Here is a 22,636-nt window from a genome sequence, read left to right on the forward strand (position 1 = left end):
AGTCTAACTTGATGCAGTGTTCCCTTCATTGCAGCCTCTAAGCCTTTCAATAAACAATACTAACAGGAGAAGTTTTTATAAAAATTGGATTTTTTAAACAACTGGGAGAGAGAATTTCAGACTTTTTATGATGATATGTTCTGTATTTTCCTTAAAATTCACACCCACAAATGTTTGTTAGGGATTTATAGACTTCTAAAACTAAAAGGAACTTTGGAAAAATTCTTAACACCCCCCTCCCAAATTTCCAATTGAGGAAGATTCACAAAGGTCAAGGGATCGGCCTAAATAACAAAATCTATTTATTCAGAGTTAGAGTCAGGTTTAAACCTTAGGTCATCTGGTTCAGGAATCAACAGATTATATCAGTGCAATGATTTCCAAAATTTGTAAATTTATAGATTTTATCCATCTTCTTTCTAATTTGGAATTTTTTTGTCAATATCTGTGCAGAAATACCAGTCATTTCTATAAAAACTTAAAATACACATATATAGGCATATCCATACACTTACCGAAGCTGTAGTTGGGATTCTACTAAAAAACACAAAAACTTCTGGCCACAGAGGTCAGATGTAATAAATACTTTTGAAGCTGGAGAATTTTTCTCTCTAAAAATGTTGAAAAGAAAAAAAAAAGAACAATTGTCAGCACTGTGGTTTGGTTCAAACCATTGTTAAAATATGTAAGAAAAATATTCAACAAGAAATGGGGGAGGGTTAAATTTGGATCAAAGAACTCTGATATGGCAAAATAGGATTTCTACTCGCATTTTCATTAAACACATTTTAAATTTTCAAAGTCAGGTAAAGATAGGTTCTTTTATACGACACAAATTGACAAGTATAATTTACCAAACTGTAAATCATATTCTTCAAATTATCTTAATGGGGGATAGAAGATAGCATCTTACACAGTCTTGAAACTAAAACCTGTCTCTTGTATTCAACTGCTCTTTTAACTCCCTTTCCCCCTTTTCTTACCAGGTTCTCCCAAAAAATAACTTGGCTACATCTATTTTCTTTAACAACTGCAAATACTTCCTCTTAGCCAATATATTTTATGGGGGTCTATGGATGGATTTCATGGCACTCAAGTTTAAGAAGTTAACTTGGAAAGGGGGAAATTTTTTATCTTAATTTTCACTGATTTCTAATTAAAATTTAGCATATTTTTCAATTATTTAAAAATATTATTTTGAGAAGGCATCCATGGTCTTCATCAGACTGCCAAAGAAGACTATTTCATTAAAAAAAAAAAAAAGCTAAGAACCTTTGTCCAAAATAAGAGGCTACTGTTTCAATCACTTTCATCCTGGTTATAATCAAGTCTCCACATATTAATATGGCTATTTTCAGTCACATTCCTATAGCCCCATTTTCTTGCTCTGAGCACGACACACTCCTTCTACCCAGCCTATTCATATATATATATGCATGCACATTATGTATATATGTATGCACGTATATATATGTATTAAAAACAGGTCATTAATGTAAAACAGAAAACTACTCTCTAGGCAATGAAACACTATTTCAAATATCAATGCTTTTTCCTGAAAAGACTGAAAATGTACACTACAAACCTCGTAGTGGTAATTGCTTCTGTCCATAAGTGGTCAATACAAAGTTCTGGAACAATTGGCTCCATTTCTGGTGCAAGAAAGGAGTCATTAGAAGTGCTGTTTGGAGAATGAGAAACACTCTGCCTCTTTGGAGACTGATTATGGCTTGAAAAGTTGAATCTCTGCACCCCTGAGAATGAGTGTACTCCTAAGGCAGGAGAATGAGAACGACTGCAAAACCAAATACAGAATATCAGCAGCAATAAAGGAATATCAACATAAAGTTAAAAAACACACATAGTAACATTCTAGGATTAGGATATTCTGAGAATAATGTATTAAAAATAGCATGCTAGTACTTCCCGGAACCAACTTAAATATACAACAAAGCATTTAACTATTGCTGGGGAAGTTTTATTTTCAGCTTTTATTAGCAAGCTAACTAATTCTACAATCAAAATAACTTACCCTGGTTTGAATTATGATCATGTAATCTACCACATTTCTACATTTGCAAATAAAAAAGGAATAAAACCAGAAAATTTCAAAATATGTCAAACAATGAAGAACTACTAAAACAGTAGCTAATCAGCATACTGCCCCTAATGATATAAATTAAGGCTACTAGGGAGAAAACAAAAAGTTTCTAAAAAGGATTTAATAAAGTGACAGAATAAATCTGGAAGTAAATTAAAATAAAAGACAAACTACCTATTTACTAATTCTAAGTATTTCATTGCAGCAAAATTTTGAAATTGTATAACAACAGCAAAGTTCCTAATTTTACACTATATATTTTCCCTGGAACTTGAAAGTCATTTAGCACAACCACCATTAGTACTTACCTAAGAGCTGCCATATTAGAAATAGAAGGTGAACGAGAATGTAAACTGGGTGAGGATGTTGACCGACTCTGACTGTGAATGGAAGAATAATTCTGAAAAGGTGAAGTTACAGGTGAATCTCCTTTTGAGAAACTTCTGAGATGGGCAGTAAGGGAACTGCTGGTAGCCACATGCTGTGGAGTACCCCCTTGCTCTGAGAACTTTAAAACCACATTTTGTTCCTTAATTTAAAAAGGAAAAAGAAAAGAAAATAATTATACTGTAACAGCAATTTCTCAATAATGAGACTAACTTTTGTAATGAGAATGACTTTTTGAGTATTTTTCTTTTGTATATAACATTTATTAATAATTAATCTCAGAATTAAATAATTTTTATTTTATACTACTATTTCCCCACCACCATCTTTTTTTTTGATTTGCTACAGGTCATATGGCTAAAAAGTGATAGAAATAAAACTTGAACTCAGGTCTCCTGACTCCCAGACTACATTTTTTTTGGAAAGGCAGCATGTCACAGTGGAGTCAATGACATACTTGGAACCTAAAAGACCTGAATTCTACCTCTGACACTGACTAGCTATGAGATCACACCTAACAATGCTATCTCAAAGTGTTATAAGGATTAAAAGAAATAGTATAAAAAGTGTTTTACAAAATTTAAAGTACTATATATATGTCAGCTACTATTAAACACACAGCTGTGCAATATGTGTCAGAAAAAAATATTTCTTACATTCCTTTAATATAAGCAGGGAACAAGGATTTGTAATACTTTGAATTGGGCAAACATTGACTTACTTTTGTTTTCTTACCTCAGGTTTCACTCTGCGCAGAATCCAGAGAGAATGTAAACCCTGAATAGCATCATATGTCATTATGATAGAAGGGTCAGCATTTAGAAAAACAATTTTCATTGCACTATCAGCAACATACTGTACCCTTGATGTTCCAAAAAGACCTAGAGTAAAAAGAGCAATAATAATGAAAATAAAGGTTCAACTAAAAATCAGTCACCAATAAGATACTTGACTAAAAGAGATGGGAGCCCTATTTTCTAAGAATCAAGATTTAACATTAAAAACACATAAAATACAAAGAAAATTGGGGCAAGGAATATACAATATAAAATTTTAAAAATTTAGTGCATACTTTATCCTTTATTTTTAACACTCTTACTTGAATGTCAGAATTACAAAAAGCTTCAGGGAGTATCTGAAACTCAGCAGATCTCAAACTGAACATATTATCTATCTCAAAAATCCACTCTCTTCCAAACTTCTCATTTCTACTGAACTCACCCTTATTCTTCTAATTACTCAAGTTCACTACCTCAGTGTCATTCTCAGCAACTTTTTCTCATTCTTCCCATGTAAATAGGCAGTTGAAAGGCCCTCTTTCATGTCATTTCCTGACATAGCCATTATTCAAACTTTGATCATTTCTCAATAGCCTCCTAATTGGTTTCCTTGTTTCCAGTCTCTCCCCACAATTATCAAAGTGATCTTCATCAAGTAAAAGTCTGATTATGTCATTCCTTTATCAAACTCCAATGGCCAAATATAAACTCCTCCAATACTGAAAGCTTGTTAAAATTTTGTCCCAGACTATCTTACCTTATTACATCCATACAAATTATTTCCCTTTATGCACACTATGGTCCAAATGAGGAGTTCTTAAATCTTTTGTGTGTGTGTGTGTGTGTGTGTGTGTGTGTGTGTGTTATAGATTACCCTTTGATAGTCTAGTGAAACAATCAACAAACATTTATTAAGTGCTTACTAAATACCAGAAAGCCTTTGGAACCCTTTTCAGAATAATGTTTTCAAATACTTAAAAAAATGTAGGAATACTCTCTAGACCATTGATAGTGGATTCCTGGCTGTTCCTCACACATTATATTCTTTCCCTCAACTGGGAAATTTTTTTATGGACTATCCCCCCATGCCTGGAATTCTTTCCATTCTCATCTCTGTCTCATAGCTTCTTTCAGGTCCCAGATAAAATTCACACTACTACAAGAAGCTTCACAATTCTCTTTAATGATAATGTCATAATATTATTATCAACTTATCGTGTATGTATCTCATATGTACATAGTTATTAGAAAATGACCTTTTATAGTAGGTCATTTTCCTCACTTGACTGTGAAATCCTTGAGAACAACCCTCTTTTGTAGATCAAGCACACAGCATAGCCTTGGCACACAGTAGTTGCTTAATAAATATATGTTGACTTGATTATACAGCACAATAATACAGCAAGACTAATATTTCTCCAATACTTCCTGCCCTCTCCCTTTTTAATGGTAACCTATAATTACATTGGTTTTCTAAAGCCAGATCACATTGACTCATACTGACCCAATAATGCACTAAAAAAAAACCTCAGATCTTTTTCAGACAAATTGCTACTTTTAGCCACATTTCCTCCATTTTGTAAATACAAAATTGATTTTTTAAAATTCAAATGAGACACTTGACATTAACTTCTATCAAAATTCATCTTACTAGATTTGGTCTGATGTTCTAGCCCAGTAATTGACAAATTATGAACACCTTTCAAGAGATCAGTGCCAACAGTGCAACAATATACCAGTTCTTTTGTATATAATCCTTCTGGTCCAAGTGACATTAAATTTCCTAACTTACCCTGAATATTAATTCCCAATTAATCATTGTTCTTCTGTTCTTTCTAGTTCCAAAATCTTTAAGATTGGGAGAACAGAAACAAATTAATTATTAAATTATTCTGCCTCCTCACCAATTATCATCCCTCCCATTTCTAAAGATCAGGATAGTTTCTTCTTTAATGCTCATCTTCTCCCCAATATAACTTTTTCACCCAAAATTATATTTTATTAAATTGTGTTCCTTTTCTACCTTGACTACTTTCTCATCTACTGTTTCCAGGCTTAAGAAAGTCTGACACCATTCTTCTAGGGCCATTTCATGCTTTAAAATCCATAGTTCATTATTTAGTCTTGCTTCTATATCTTCTAAGTCTTTTCAAAACTTAAATTGGTCGGCAAATTTTCTGGCAAACACAATTTCTATTTAGGTAAGAGATTCTTAAAACTTTTTTGTGTCATGAACCACTTCACAGCTGGTAAAATCTAAAAACCCCTTCTAAAATTTTTTTTTAATTCATAAAGAAAATAATAAAGTAAAGTAAGAAAATAAGTGAGATAAAGCCTTAAATTTGTTCTTATTCAAGTCAACAAACAGCCTAAAATTTATCTGTGGAATCCTAGGTTAAGAACTACTTTGATCAATTCACCATTTTTATTTTAATCATAAATGTTTCTAAAGAATTTCTTCCTCCAAAGTTTCCTCTCTCTTCTGGACTGATTGAATTTCCCTACATGAGTTTGTAAAATCTTACTTATCTTATCTGTGAATCTTTTGACGTATGCACCCTAAAACTCAGAAGAAAAAATAAATTATTTCCAATTTTGTTCCCCCTTTCTATTGCAAATTCCAAGATGGGATAGTCTCTTCAAATTAATGTTCTCTTCATTTCCATCCACTTTAGAAACCAGATTTTCCATGTTTAATAAGAATGATTCAGGATATAATTTCAACAAGAATCTGATGCAGAAAATAATTTCACTTGATTGATTCTTCCACCATTTGATGGATAAAACTGTTACTAATGTAAAGCAAGAAATAACTCTTTTATGGAAGAGCCAAACCCAGTTATCTTCCTGACAACTATTTCACAAAATCTAGTAAATACAACAAATATAATCCTGATTAGGAAATTCCAAGAAAAAAATTATATGAAGTATTTTTCCATCTCATATCAATAAAGAGAACAAGAGAGATTTTCAGTCATGAGAGACAGGCCTAAGCCAGGAATACGCTGCACAGTTCTACACATTCTACAAAATACTCTACACATTCTAATTCAGGGACTGAATGAAGACTTGTCTATGGCTGTACACCTGGGCAAGAAGAGTTGCCATATCTGGCATAGACATGCCAAAGAGTAGAAAAAGTTATCAACATGTAGCTCTATTGCTCACTACCCCATGCTGAGTGACACTAAGTAAATAGTCCAGAAGTCAACAGCTGTGTAACCAAACTATCCCTAATACAAAGTACAAAGTTATACCTAAGCTGGAAGAATGAGCAAACAAAAAAGAATCCCACCATAAAGTGCTATTATGGTGACAGGAAACAACAAGATGTAAATTCAGAAAAAGAAAAGGATTCCAAAATTTACATAAGAAATGTTGTCATTTTTCAGTCTTGTCTGAGTCTTCATAAGCCCATTTGGAATTTTTTTGGCAAAGATACAGAAGTGGTTTGACATTTCCTTCTGTAGTTCCCATAGAAGAGGAAACTGAGCCAAACAGGGTTAAATGACCTGGCCAAAGTCACACAGGCAGGAACTGTTTGAGGTCAGATTTGAACTCACAAAGATGAATTTTCCTGAATCCAGGCCCAGAGCTCTATTTACTGCTCTTTTATATAAGAAAAGCCTCAAGGAAACATCTGGACAATTTATTTTATGATTTCTTAAAACATATGTAGACTCATATTTTGATTATGGCTTTTATATCATTTAATGATTCTTAAATGATCTTTTTGATCTATTTTCTACATGAATTTTAAAAATATGAATCCTTACACTTTTCCTGAATATTTTTAAATTATATTTCTTTTCTCATGTAGTGAGTGATTAACTTTTTTGATCCATAATTTTCAACAAGTCTGTTGCTTGAGTAATATTGTTCCAAAGCTTTCATTTCTTTTCCATTGTTCCCCTACTATTCTCATTTCTTTTCCAATCGTCTTCTTTAAAATTCACATTTCTTTCATAAAACAAAGGAGAAAGGAGAAAAAGTTGAACTTTATCTCACATTTCCACTAGAATTTCTAACGTTTTCCAAAAAAATCCATAATCAAAATATGAAACTACATATTTCAGAAAAAATTCATAAAATATAATTGCCCAGATCTCTTAATACCAGAGAGCAAAAAGAAAATAGAATTTACCAGTGATCTCCTGAAAGAAACTCTGAAACAAAATCTCTCAGAAACAGTACAGCCAAAATTCATAAGTTCCACTTCAAAGAAAAAATACTGCAAGCAACCAGAAACAATTCAAATACTGAGAAGCTACAGTCAGGATCACACAGGATTTAGCAGCTACTACTACAAAATAATAAAGAGCCTTAGAATACAATATATCAAAAAGTAAAAGATAAACAATCAGAACTACCTTATTTACTTAATTGAGTATCAATCTACAGGGAGTAAAAATGAACCTTTAATGAAATAGAAGGTTTCCAAGTATTCATGACAAAAAGATAAAAGCTGCATAGAAACTTTGAAAAACAAACAGAAAAGTCAAGGGAAACACAAAAATGTAAATATGAATCAGCAATCTTAAGGAACTAAACCATGACAAACTTTTTTTTTTTTTTTTTACGTTCTAGGCATATACTTCAGAAAAAGAAGAAAAGGAACTACATGTACAAAAAATATTTATGTCATATCTTTAAAATGGCTTTGTTTTATATACTTTAACACATTTAACATGTATTGGTCTACTTGCTATCTGGGAGAGGGAGTGGGGGGAAGGAGGGGAAAAACTGGAATAAAAGATTTTGCAACTGTCAATGCTGAAAAATTACCCATGCATATATCTTGTAAATAAAAAGCTATAATTAAAAAATAAATAAATAAAAATAAAATGTTTTTTTAATCAAAAATGGAGTTTGAAGGATGTCCAAATAATTGAAATTTCCCTATATCATAACTGTGCCAGGTTCAAGTTCCATTTCCCAAAATTCTCATCTATTTCACCTTTAATAGAATATATAGAATAATGACTTATGTTGTTTCTATGTTTGCCTCTCCTATCTTTATCCAAATGATTTCCACTATTCTTTCCCCACTCTGTTCTATTATTTCTTTACATGAAACTACATTCTTAAAATTCAGTGTTAGTCTACTCTCACTCCTTTTAATCTACTCTGTTTCTTTTGACTAAGGGCCATATTGCCATCATAGGTCTCATCCCAACAATTCTTCGTGATATTTCTGAAGTCTAATTTGTCTCCTCACATATTATCTTCATGCATTTGTGTGCCACAGGTTTCGTTACTAGCCTTCTTGCATTTTTGTCTCTTCTAAATGTACATGTATCCCTACTACTGTACAGATTATGATCTCCCTAACTAAAGTTGGATTGAAAATTGAACAGTCTGTCCTCATTTATAACAGATAAAAATTCCAAAATCTATACTAGTGACCTAGATATTCCACAGTCACTGATTAAAAACAATTTCCAGGGCAGCTAGGTGGCGCAGTGGATAGAGCACCAGCTCTGAAGTCAGGAGGACCCGAGTTCAAATCTGGTCTTAGATGCTTAACACTTCCTAGTTGTGTGACCCTGGGCAAGTCACTTAACCCCAATTGCCTCAGCCAAAAAAAAAAAAAAATTCCCTTAAATCTACTTAATGAATTTTCATAATTTCCAGCTGCTCCCAATGTTCTGCCAATTGGGCCATCTCTATTTACTAATTCCTTCTGTCAGTAGGCTGGCCTCTACAGGATCAGTCCAGCACTCCTGCCCTACATCTAGTATATGAACAAATTAAGTAACAGGAAAATAATGGAATATGACTGTCAGATCACAAATGTCAACAACTTCTTTAAAGAGTCACTCATTTATTCATTCAACGTTTACTAACTGCCCACTATACACATATCTGTGTTGGTGATATAAAAATAAATAAGTCATTGATATTTCCCTCAAGGAGCTAATAATCTAGTCAAAAGAAATGACATGTACAAAAATAAATGTATGAATCAAAACAAGTGAACTGAAGAAGTATCAAGTACTACAAGATAATAACTTTAAAAAATTAACTAAATCTATCCTTGTGACCTTAATTAATTTTTTGTATTGTTATTACAAAATCTTTCTTCATATCTTTATAGAATTTCAAGTCTATGTTTTAAATTTTACATTAAAAATTTTAGATATAAATATCTAGAGAGACATGGAAGAACAAAAGTCTAAGCCCAAAGGGAGGAGGGGGAATGAGAAAACTGGAAAATAAAGGAGGATAGCATGTTTCCAAAGTATAAGCTGAAAGTTTAACATCTTATTTTTGTCCTTAATTTCATGATATTACTAATATCTATTCAAGAAAACTACCAACTTTTATTCTATTGGTTTCTAGAGATTCTCAGGTTTGTTAACCAACCAATCATTAATTTATGGTCTACTCATGAGGAAGGGCCTAATCGTAGATTCAAAAATTAACATTCTAATAGTATTTAATATTTGACTATAGTTCTACTATGATGCCTCACTGGGGATGAAGACTCTACAAGGATAAGATAGCAGTCGAAAAAAATATATAGTTTTTACCATGCAAAAACAATCTAATTAGATTGCAAAATCAAAGAAAGAACAAATTAAGAACTAGCTAAATTCAGATATTGTTCAGATATTATCAATAGAAAGCTGGGCACAAGGTAATAAATTTTTCTGGCCAAAAGCTCAGGAAACCATCTATTAAAGCACATTAAAATACTACAAAGGTTTTGAGGCACGTAAGTACATATCCCGAACTTTATCACATAAAAATGACTGCTTTTAATATATTTTAAAAACAAAATTTATTGTAAAACTGTAGTTTTAATGAATCACTTTAACTCAATGTACAGGCATAAAATCCACTTACCTCCAGATTTACAAACAACAGGGGTTATTTCATCCAGTGGATGCAACATACTGAACATAGTGGGTAAAGGTTCTCTAGGAAAAAAAAAATGAGAGAAAGAAATTAAATGAAATGAGCACTAAAACAAATATAACTATATTATTATATAGCACAAAAATTAATTTTTTCTTGTAGAGGACTGCTCTAAATTATAAAATCAATCAGAATTATAAAGCTCAAATTCCCAATAAATAAGTAGTCAAAGGATATGAACAAACAGCTCTCAAAAAAGAACTTGTATAAGATGTAGTAGTAAGTAGATATTAACCACACATGAGAATGCTTGAAATGACCAACAGTCAGAGAAATGCAAGTCAAACCAACTCTGAGGTTTTATCTCATATCTAGCAAACTAGCATGATGAAATATGACAAAAATAGTCAATGTTGGAAAGGATATGAAGAGAGAGGCACACTAAAGTATTGCTGTTAGGGCTGTGAGAAATGGTTCAACTATTTCAGAAAGCAATGTGGAATTATACAAATTAAGTGACTAAAACATCCATAACCTCTGACCTAGAGATTCCATTCCTGGGCTTTTATCCCAAAGTCACTATTGATATGAAGAAAGCTGACACATACACTAAAATATTTAGTTCAAAAATCCAATATTAATAAAAAAAAATGACATTGATCCAAGTGTGATAGTATATGCCTGGAATCCCTGAGACCAGGGAGACTAAGGATGCTGGATCACTTAAGCTTGCGAGTTCTGAGCAACAGGAGGCTGTATGCATTAAATCTGGCACCAATATGGAAAGGTAAAGGATGGGGGAAAAGAACATCCATGAAGCAATTAATATGTCAGATTTTTTAAAATAGTATTCTTTTTTTCCTTAAAAATAATAATTATAAGAGAGGACGCTGTGATGGAAAAGGAATGCAAGAGAAAATAAATGTGATGTAAAAATGATCAATAAAAATGTATTTAAAAAAAAAACATGGATACAGAAGCTAACTTTTGACCAAAAGTCAATTTTCCTTTACCTATTCTAATGCTTCTACCCTAGTTACTATAACTTTTTTTCCAGTTTACTTATTACCTCCAACCTCTTCCAATTTTTATAATTCCTTCCAAAAGCATATTCTGAGGGATGTTCAGACCTGTGACTTCATCAATGAGGACAACTCCTGGTGTTCCCTTTAATGCTTATAAACAATCTTAGAGAAGTGCCTGGGCAATCATTACATGACTTGTTCATCAGCACAGCAAAATAATTAAGCCCCTCTATTCCATCTCACTCTGCACTATAGCTAGCCAGTACTTAATGTCTGTTGAATTGAACTGAAAATGGCCCATTGAGCACTAATCACAATTCAGAAGAAAATTAATAAATATTTATTAATTAATAAAGATATTTTATTTCTACTAAATTGTTTCTACTAAAATTTAGAATAAAATCATATTTCTATGAGCAACTTCTCTATACTAATCAAAATATTAACAGATTTATATCTTCTCAGAAAGAAGCATACCCATACCCTTCATTTAGCAGCATGAGAAGTCTTTTTAGGGTTTTATAATTTAAAGTGAATTTTAAGTACTTTTTTTATCTCTTCCTTTGAAAAAGTTCAAAAACCCAATATTAATAAAAAAAAATGATGCTGATCCAAGTGTGATAGTACATGCCTGAAGTTCCTGAGTCCAGGGAGACTAAGGATGCTGGATCACTTAGCTTGGGAGTTCTGAGCGACAGGAGACTGTGTACACTAAGTCTGGCACCAATATGGTTAATCATAGAAAAAGAGAACTACCAGGATGCCTAAAGAGGGGCAAATAATCTCAGCTCAACCAAATAGAGCAGGATAAAGTTTCTGTGCTGATCAGTTTTGGTACTAGACCCATCTCCTGGGTAAAATAAGGAGACCCCGTATTATTTAAAAAAAAAAAAAAAAAAAAAAGCCACCAAACACCTACTATGTGCATTAGCATTTTGCAAGGTATTCTATACCTTGCTTTCAAAGAGTTTACAATGTAAATAGGGAGAAAAGACATAAACACAGTTAAATAATAACACAAAACAATAAATGATTAAATGCCAAATGAAAGGAATGGTCAATAAAATGCATGATATCCACAAATGGTCTCTCCCAAACATTTGCTTATAAGAAATTTTGCTTTATTAAACACCATAAACTCTTCAACTACTCCTGAGAGAGTGAGTACATATTTTTGTATATTTGGACTTTTTTTTTCTACTACAAGTAACCCCTTTAGATATATTCCAAATTTGGGACAAAGAGTACAATTTAATAACCATTCATGATTCAAAATAACTTTTCCAGAATAGATTAAATCTATTTGTAATTCCACCAAAAATGAATTAGTAAGCCTAATTTGCCATAGTCTTTCCAACATCTTTTATCATATTTCCTCACTCTACTTCAAATGGTATCCCAAAGTTGTTTTAATTTGCATTATTAAATATTTAGAAAAAAAATTAGGGGTTTCTGATAGTTTTCATTTTTCTTTTTCAAACCTGTAATCTATTTTTATTACTATCAAACTGGTTTTTAATAAACATTTATCTGCATCAATCTAAAAAAAAAAAATACAAAAGAAATGTTGCTTTACAACAGTCCAATAAAAAATAGTCTAAGTGAATTCTTTCAATTCAATTCAAATTCTTCAATGAATACCTGGGTGGACTTGGCGGTACTTCATGGGCAGAACTGCTTCTTTCAAATAATAAACCATATTTTGTAGGCCAGACATTTGCCACCTACCAGTTGGGAGGGGAAGGAGGAAAGAAAAGAATTAAGGCATTACATTAACAAAATAATTTTGGGATCCTAACAGTAAGTTGGAGATATTTTTCCCTATTTCAATAAGGACATAATAAAGGAACATCATTTCTATAAATATTTTAATTTAGCTACTCCAAGGATGAAATAGTATTTGTACTTTCAAAATCTCATGATTAAAACCAAGATTTAAAATAGAACACTGTACTAAGCTTTCAGAACAACATGAAGTTATCAGAAAAGTATACAATTAATAATGTACAGAAAAGAAACATAGGATTAAGAGGTAACTTTATAGATATACAATTCCTTAATATAATCAAGATTTTTTAACCTGATCTAAACATTCTAAACATTCAAAAATGTTTATTTTAACCTCATCAATACTATTCTTGTTAATCTGTAATTATTCAATAATGAAAAAACAATAAAATCAACAATTATTCAACTTTAATCAAAATGACTTATAGAGTATAACTATGATTTAGTATTTTGATATTCACCACACAATTTTTTTTTCCCTCATAAAGGATGAACAAACCTTAAGTGAAGGGAATATAATCACCATTTAGTAATTTAAAGTGACAATATTCTCACAAGATCAGTATTTATATTGCTGATCATTAATATGCAATAGTTTATCATAAAACTATCCATAAACTGAAAATAAATGCAAAAGGATGAAAGTTTTAAACAAGTTTACCTGAAAAGGTAAGGAAGCTATATAATCCTTCCCCTCCATGCTATGCACATTTATGCAAGAACTTTGTAATATGCATATGCATTTTTCTACTTCATTGCTATCTGAAATTAAAGAAAACATAAAAGTTATTTATTTTATTAATATTATGTTATGTTATTTAATCCTATAGCCACATCTTTTCAATATGCAAACAGTTGTGTTATTAGTAAAATATTACAAATTAACTTAGGTAGAGTAGAACTCTTATAAATAGATGACAGAATGTACCCCAAGATGAAATAAAGTTCAAAGAAAAAAGAAACTTACTATCATCTTTTTCAGATTTATCCTGTGATATAATGAAGTCACACCAGAGTGCCTAAAATCAAAACAACAAGTTTACTAAAAAAAAAAAAAAAGAAATCAGTATCTAGGAAATGTTTTTCCTTCCTTCCCAATAAGAGATGCCATTAAGACTTTCATTTGTAAAATAAAAACAAAAAATTGAACCTCTCCTGTTCAATCATTTGAAATTAAATTTTATTATCTTTTTTTTAATTCCCTCAAATAATTCTTTATCTTAGAATCTATGATGTTCTGTGCCCTAATTAAGGTCCTCAACATCACAATAACTACACTTACAAGAAATATTCTTATACGACTCTTCAGTTCCCAAAGACATTGTTTGGGATGTACTCAAAACAATAATAAATGGAAAGTGCTGCTTCCTTTTCTTTTTAAACATAATTAATTTATCCCTTTATCCTTGCCTACCCTCAGGAACAATTTTTTTTTTTAAAGAAAAAAAAGAGACTCATAACCAATATGCACTGTCCAGCAAAACTAGTTTCTACTAATTTTAAAAATATGTATCTTACTCTGTATTTTAAATCTATCACCTCTCTGGCAAGAGGCAAGTTGGCCTTCTTTCTTAAAAAAAAAAAAAAGCAAAGAGAAAAAGGAACTACCAATACAATATAGGGCATAGAGATTAAGCAGCTTGCCTTGGGGTCAGAGAGATGATGTAAACATCTGGCTTCTGACACTGGGTGGTTAGTGCCCAGGAGATTGTCTAAAGCCTACATGCTTACACTGCTAAAGATGCTGATCTGCAGAGAGAAAGTTCCTCACCAGTTCCTCTAAATCAATATAATCATAGATCCACTTGAAAAATAAATAAATATAAATCTAAGAAAATCATATAGACAATTACTAGATACAGCACCTGAAAAGTGAGGAAAAAAATAAAGTGAAGGTTGGTAGAAAGTATTGCTACAAAAACATATAACTATATGTGCAAAAGACTTTTAAGGTAAGTGTGGAAGAAAAAAAGGAATATGATTTATACAGTATCCATTCTGTGCCAGGCACTATGCTACACATTTTTTACAAATATTAGCTTGCTTGAGCCTTAAAGCCCAGCAAGATAAGGTGCTATTATGACTGAGGTCAAGTGACTTGTCCAAGGTCACATAGCTAATAAGTGAAATGAGCAGAACCAGGAGATCACTTTACACTTCGACAATGATATTGTATGAGGATGTATTCTGATGGAAGTGGATTTCTTTGACAAAGACTCAATTTCAATTGATAAATGATGGACAGAAGCAGCTACACCCAAAGAAAGAACATTGGGAAACGAATGTGAACTATTTGCATTTTTGTTTTTCTTTCCGAGTTGTTTTTTACCTTCTGAATCCAATTCTCCCTGTGCAACAAGAGAACTGCTCGGTTCTGCACACATATATTGTATCTAGGATATACTGCAACATATCTGACATATATAGGACTGCTTGCCATCTAGGGGAGGGGGTGGAGGGAGGGAGAGGGAAAATCGGAACAGAAGCGAGTGCAAGGGATAATGTTGTAAAAAAAAAAAAAAAATTACCCTGCATGGATTCTGTCAATATAAAGTTATTATAAAATAAAATAAATTATAAAAAAAAAAAAGGTCACATAGCTAATAAACATTAGAGGTAGGAAAGGAATCTAGATTTTCTCAATTCTAAGCCCAACACTCTAACATACTGCTGTCCGTCTGGCCCCTTTGAGAGTTTTCTTGGCAAAGATACTGGAATAGTTCCTTCTCTAGATCATTTTATAGATGAAGAAACTGCTAAAATAAACAGGATTAAGTGACTTGCCCAAAGTCACAAAGCTTGTAAGCATCTGTGGCTGGAATTACACTCAGGAAGATGAGTGTTCCTGATTTTAGACAAAGAATATGTACATGGTGCCAAATATCCTGCAACCTACTGAGTTAGGCTCAAATCCAAAGGAGGAAACTTCACAAGCTTATGAAATTTTAGAGCTAGGAAAAGACTTCAAGATTATCTAGTCCAATCTCCCCATTTTGAAGTAATTAATGCCTAGGGTGCATAAAATCTCAAAGCTAGCCAACGGCAAAGATAAAAGGTGAATCCAGGGCTCCTGAAATCTACAGAGGTAAAGAAGGAAATATCAAGAATCCTGTCATCAAATTACAATCTCAGGCAATATTAGGGGCTAGATAAAGCATCACTACAGATTAAAACTTTTTTTTTTTTTTTTACCCCAAGAGCAACTCTTATTTTTTATAATTCTGTAAGTCTCTTTAAAATTTTATTAATAAGTTAAGACATTTTTTGAAGATAATTTATATCCTCTACAAACAAGCAAAAAAGAATCTAAACAAGACATAATATAAACAAAACAATAAAATCTTTTATTTTTAGCATATAAATTACATAAAATATCCCACTCTATAAATTTTATATTACTATTGTTGAAAAAATATGAAGAAAATTAAAAATAAAATGTACTGAGAGAGGATTTAAGCAATATATTGTCATTCATGTGTTAAAACTTAAATAATTTCTAACCTGAAGAACAGGACTATCCACTGTAAAAGCTTTATAAACAGCAGAAGCCTGACTTTTACTTCCTTTGCTCCAGATGACCATATTACCAGCCACATACAATTCTTCATCATATTCAACTTCTTCTCCAACATCACTTATACCTTTTCTTAAATGCCAGCTTTCCTGAAGAGATTTTAAAAATGGAAATAGGATTCAGAAAACAAAATTCTTCTCAAATATTACCTTTAAAAATGTGTCTCATTTGATTCACTAATTAACAGAGTAAAAATATTCTTGACTATTACAAAATTCTTAAAAAAGGCAAACACTGTGGATATAGAACCTAACATTTTAATTATACTATTAAAAAAACTTTATGAGCAGGAACTTAAGATTTTACTAATATCAAGCTTTATGATATGTATCTATGGCAAAAAAAGAATATGCAAGAAATATTACTCAGACCCATCTCTGATACCAGAAATAACATGCAGAGAAACTCATATGCACTAATGCTGACAGTTTTCTTGTCTCTTTTAATAAAATTTAAGATCTTTGAAAGCAAAGATCATATCCAATTTTCTTCCATTTCCCCATAAATAATCTCAAATTTTTGCTGAATGAGTATGCAGTAGTGAACTTAGATTATAATTAAATGAATTTTTACTCCATGAAAAGCACAATTATAATAACCAAAACATGGAGATGTTTGTATTTCTGGGACACAAATTTTAAAAAAAAGACTCAACCTAAATCTAGAGTTCTTAACCTTGAATCCTTTTGGCAGTCTCATGAAAACTACAGCCTTTCAGAATATTTTTAAATGAACACAAGTGTAACAAAATGAAACTAATTTATTACAATTTTTTGAAAACAAGTTCAGAAATCTCATTTTAGCAACTTCTGATCTAAGGGAGATTTTTAATTTTATACTCTTAATAAAAATGTCTATCACCAGATTTAATAACTTCCATCCTAGAAATTGCATGTCATTTCTCAGCTTGCATGCAGGTTACCTTGGATAATTATATTATTCTAGCTTTCCAAAATATAACTGGAAATTTAATAGAACCTTCTGTTTTTCATGGATTGTAACCTCCTGAAGGGATCCCACCAAACCAGCAGCTCCATCAGAAGACCACAGCTCAGAAGCAGGCTGCAGCTGCCGAAGTTGAAGATTCAGCGCATTAGGGTGGTGCTTGCAGTGATCACGGCCAAAAGGAACAAACTCCTGCAAATCCCCTGCTGCAATCATCGTTACCTTCTCTTCATAGATGTTCGACATGGGTTCCAAATATCAACATTATTTCTGCATTAAAATAAAAGATATGTCCATATCCAGAGGCAAAGCTAAACAAAAAATACTATAAAATTATTCAGAATACTTGTCCATGGATTATAATTTGTGTGTTTGTGTATGTTGTTACATCATATTCTCATAATCTATGATTCTTTACATTAAAAAAAAAAAAAAAAAAAAAAAAAAAAAAAAACAGATCCAGAGACTGATTTTTCTATAGTAGCAAAGGCTAAAACCTCTATCTCCGGAAATGAAAGAACAGTTAATTAGTATACAGTTCTAGCCTAAGCAAACATATACTATGGATTGTCTTGGCCTATTCATAATTTTAACAGTGTAAGAACTCCTGAATTGGAAACTCTCTATTTTAGTAGAGATGAGAAACTCATCTTTACTTTTCAGTCTTAGAGTACTTGGGATGCTTCAAGATTTAGAAACTTACTCATGGTCTCAGTGTCTATGTCATAGGCAGGAATGAAACATGGTCTTCTAGACTAAAAGTCTGTCCCCACTATTCATTATGCCATGGAACTTTTCCCCCTGAATTAATGGTTCCATTCATTTGAACAAGTTTTATAAAAACTCTCCTAAGTATCTTTAACAGGAATATCACTGTACATGTAACAGGTAAGGAAACAGGTTGAGACTGAAATTATTTGCCTAAATTTGAATCCAGATCTTTACAATATTTTTCTATACATACATAGTTTCTTTTTTACTCCGTGGTTTAGAATTTTACAAGGTTTGCAGAATTCATTTAAAGACCACAGTTGTGAGATCATAGGCTAATGTTATACACACCAAAAATATGACTTGTAATTTGTTGAGAACTGCCATAAGTTTAACTGAAACTACTGCCTCTAGTTGACTAAAATGTTTTAATCAAAATGATTAAGTACCAAGTAACTTTTTGATATTTAAATATAATTCAGCTGTGCTTTATTTGTCTCCTTTTCCCCTTCCCTAAGGATAAAGGAAATAATGCTATCAAATACAGTAAACAACTTTTGATAAGATTTATATTACATAGACAGAAATCTCACTTATATATACTATTACAGTCAATTCTGTATCTGCACCAAAAGTAGAGAATCAAAGCACAGTTAGCTTAAAACAACTGCTTAAAATCACTTAGATTTTGAGTTTTGGAAGTGTTTTGTTTGCAAAAGATTTATGTTCCTGATTTTTTTTTTTTTTAATTAGGACAGTATATTGTATCACGGTTTATTTCAGTTTTTGATTGAATCAAATCATGTCTCTCAAAACATCAAGTATATTCAGTAAAATTTTGATATTATATAATATAGTCCATAAGATAGGTGACTCCTGCCCAACACCAACAACATGAATCTGACATTAACTTAAATTGTGTTCTATAAATATACACCAAGAGAGAGAGTAGGGAAAAAATTGGCAGGGAGCCACTAAAAATGTAGTATGTAAAATTTATCATGTGTAGATAATCAGAAGTCACTGTGTACATTGCAAATAAAATTTTCATAATCACCAAGTGGCTTCATATACTCCTTGATAATCCACCAAAACCATTTAGGTCATTTTTTCCCTTAGCAATATGGTGTACTACAAAGACCAAACTGAATAAAATCATCTAAGTAAAGGTAATACCAAATTCTCAGTTCAAAGTACAATTATTCCTTCCCCATTACAACTTTCTCCACAGTGGTTTTGATATATTAACATTCAGCATAATTAATTCCCATTTCCAAATTCACATTTAAAGGGATTATTACAGAAGCTACAGATTACAAGAGGTCATAGAAACAGAAAAAGTTTAGAAACAGAATTATATGTATAATACTAACAGATTTTATCTTTTAATACCTTAATAATTCAGAATTCTTCTTTGGTACAAAGGAAAGGCCAAAACATTTTATGCAAATTTTCCAGATTGCAGGAGTATCATGCCCCTAACTTCTACTATAGGGAAGGGATAACTAAATTATCTAGATAGACAAACTAAGAGAAAGTATGGCATGGTAGATAAAGAAATAGTCTTGGAGTCAAAGACTGGGATCCAAATCTTGCCTCTGACTCATAAAAGTCAACAATTAACCAGTTTGAATGTGCCAAGTTCTCTGCTAATACTTCAAAAGGGGCTAACAAGAAGCTTAAGAATTCATGTCTTCATGAATTCATGTCAAGGCAAGAGAATCTAGGCATTCCTAGGCCCTTTCCCTAAGTGGGGAGAAAGAGAACTGCAAGGGCAAAAAAAAGGCAGCTGAAACATGAGGCAAAATCTGGAAAGTAAAGCTTGGCTGTGTCAATTATCTTATATTTACATAAGGTTTAAGAGTTATGATCTTAACTGATCACATTACATGTGTGACCAGTGAGAAATTACAGGTAGTGAATTATAACTGCCTTCCTACACTAGTTGAAGTAATTTCAATACTAGAAATTCTCTGAAGTTTATATTTTAACTAAATCTATTAAAACTTGTTATGGAATTAGATGATATTGACAAATCTGAAAACATCTTAAACGTGATTTCTGATTTAGTTCTTGAAGAGCTTGGACTAGACAGAGGGTTCCTTTTGATGACATGGACACCCTGGTGGCCTTATGACATCTATGGATCCCCTTCATAGAATGATTTTAAATACATAAAATAAAATGTATAAACTTACAAAGGACCCAATTATACTGAAATACTATTAACTAAATATTTAAAAACAAATTCACAAACACTAAGTTTGTGTTTAGATCTCTAAGATGGTTTAGTTCTCTTCCAGCGCTAAACTTATGATCCTATGGAAAAAAAGACAGAAATTAGATACATTTTCAAATAGGCCTATCTTTTATATTTTAATGTATTTTAATTGAAATTTGACATAGGTCAGAATTGTAAAGCACTGAATAAGGTACAAAGAAGACAAAATCATAGTCTATTCAGCACCAAAGTTAAAACACTCATTCTTAGCACATTATCAATAAGATACAGTATGTTGGTACTAAATAATTCTTTTACTCAAAATAAAACCTTTAGAAAGATTTAGGGGGAAAAACCCACACAGTCCAAAAAAAAAAAAAAAAGATTTAGATATGGACATTTTTAATTCCACTGAAAAGTGTTTCTCCTTTTAAAAAAAATTGCATATTCAAATGAGATATATTTTAAAGTGTTTTATAGACTTCAAAGCAGTCAGGTATTATAAATTCAAGAACTGTTGTTCTTGTAAAATCACAAAGGGGTTATAAAGTCAGATTATAAATCACAGAACCTATATTTTATTAATTGCTGGGAAATAATTTTTTTTAATGTATGTTACCAAAATAATATTTGACCTAAGAAGGATGTAATCTGATGAATTGGTTCTCAAAGCTGCCTCTATTTTCAAATCTTGAAAAAATTAAACAGACACCCTCATACTTCAAAATTTAGGACAGCTTTTTCATAGCATTTCATTAGGACTATAATCTAAAGAAACAGCATGAAGCATGGATAAGAATACTGAACTGGACATCAGGAAGATGTGAGTTCAAAAACCGAGGACTCTAAGTGAACTCATTAAAGAAAAAAAGGCAGTGGAGAAACATGGTCCATGGTAATAGTGTTATAAATATGTTGAGTGGCAGCTATATGGAGGAATGTTTATACTGCTGGGCGTGGGAGTCAGAAAAATCTGAATTTGAGTGTGTCTCATACTTCCTAACAAAATCACCTAATCTCGTTCAGCCTCAGTTTCTCCATCTCTAAAATGAGGATAATAAGAACACATATCTCCAAGAGCTGTTGTGAAGACCCAGAAAGACAACCTCTAAGAGGATGTAAACAGATATATATACTTCTCTGTGTGTGTAAATATGTGTATACACATTCACTTGTCAATCTATAGATTTTGTTCTCTCTCACTATACAGAGACAAAAGAGAGAGGAGAAAAAGTGAGGGAGAGGGAGGGAAAGACAGAGAAAGACAGCGAGAAGGAAAAGTAAGAAGATACCAGCGTGGGCCATGGAGGCAGGCACAGTCAGGAAATGGGGTGTCTGAGATGAGGGCAGTTTGGTTTGATTGAACAGTGCTTTAAGAGTGAAAAAATACTCGCGCCAAATATGATGTGTGTGTACAGATGTTATATATTTGTCTACATATAGAATTTCTGCGATCCCTAGGTACTGAGGGAGCGGGCACATGTGCTGGAGGGGGAGGGGAACTTCTGGGGACACTGGAGAAGAGAGGGAAAGGTACATAGGGGAAAGCAGAACGCGGTGGTTGTTGCAAGTTTCTCCGCCGGCAGAAGACTGCCAGCACTGACTGGGGAGACATCTGCCTTTGCACCCCCACCTCAAACAAAACTTAAAGCGTTTTAGGGCAAGGCCCGGGCTGCCCCCACGAGACTACACTCACATGCCTTTACTGCCTCAGCGGAGCCAGCCCTCCAGCCCGCAGACCCGATGCCCCCAACCATCACCCTCTAAGCCAAAAAAACGACAGGGCCACGGGCATCAGGGTGAAATGAAGCTGGCGGGAGAAGGGAAGTGAGCCCGGGACACAGGGAGAAGGCGGCTCCGGGTGAGGACCCAGGCCGAACCCAGGGCAAGGCTAGCCCCAGCACCTTCTGGAGGGGGGCGCGCCCACCTGAGTGACCCAGGAAACGTCGGGCGCTGCCCCTGCTGCTCCCCGGAGACGCGGGGACTGGGGCGAGGACGGGATCTGGCAAGCGGAGTGATGCGTCGCGGTGACTCTTCGGCCGCTGCAACTTCTCATGCCCTCCCTCCCTCTCCCTCCCGGGCTGTGAAGGAAGCGGTGGCGGTGGCGGGGAAGGCGGGAGGGCGACACGGTGCCTCTAGTATCCGGGAGGGCTGAAGACCGAGCGGGCGGACGCGCGAGCGGCTCGGGCAAGAGGTTCAAATGGGCGCGGCCATCTTGGATGTCCCGTCATGCCCCGCGTCTTT

At 33.0% G+C, this 22,636-nt stretch overlaps 1 protein-coding gene across 1 annotated transcript in view; it reads right to left on the minus strand.

The window, feature by feature from the left end:
* ANAPC1 (anaphase promoting complex subunit 1) overlaps nucleotides 1-22,405 on the minus strand; it is a 141,768-nt gene extending 119,363 nt beyond the window's left edge. Inside the window, exons 1-11 of the mRNA XM_051975808.1 lie at nucleotides 22,320-22,405; nucleotides 17,494-17,730; nucleotides 16,443-16,604; nucleotides 13,909-13,960; nucleotides 13,603-13,703; nucleotides 12,795-12,877; nucleotides 10,117-10,190; nucleotides 3,224-3,369; nucleotides 2,410-2,630; nucleotides 1,586-1,795; nucleotides 516-611 (exon numbers count right to left, since the gene is read on the minus strand). Of these exons, the coding sequence (XP_051831768.1) occupies nucleotides 516-611; nucleotides 1,586-1,795; nucleotides 2,410-2,630; nucleotides 3,224-3,369; nucleotides 10,117-10,190; nucleotides 12,795-12,877; nucleotides 13,603-13,703; nucleotides 13,909-13,960; nucleotides 16,443-16,604; nucleotides 17,494-17,706 (1,358 nt within the window). The 5' untranslated portion in view covers nucleotides 17,707-17,730; nucleotides 22,320-22,405. The remainder of the gene's footprint in view (nucleotides 1-515; nucleotides 612-1,585; nucleotides 1,796-2,409; nucleotides 2,631-3,223; nucleotides 3,370-10,116; nucleotides 10,191-12,794; nucleotides 12,878-13,602; nucleotides 13,704-13,908; nucleotides 13,961-16,442; nucleotides 16,605-17,493; nucleotides 17,731-22,319) is intronic.
* Between the last annotated feature and the right edge of the window lie 231 nt (nucleotides 22,406-22,636).

Source organism: Antechinus flavipes, chromosome 2 (genome assembly GCF_016432865.1).
Source record: "Antechinus flavipes isolate AdamAnt ecotype Samford, QLD, Australia chromosome 2, AdamAnt_v2, whole genome shotgun sequence".
NCBI lineage: Eukaryota > Metazoa > Chordata > Mammalia > Dasyuromorphia > Dasyuridae > Antechinus > Antechinus flavipes.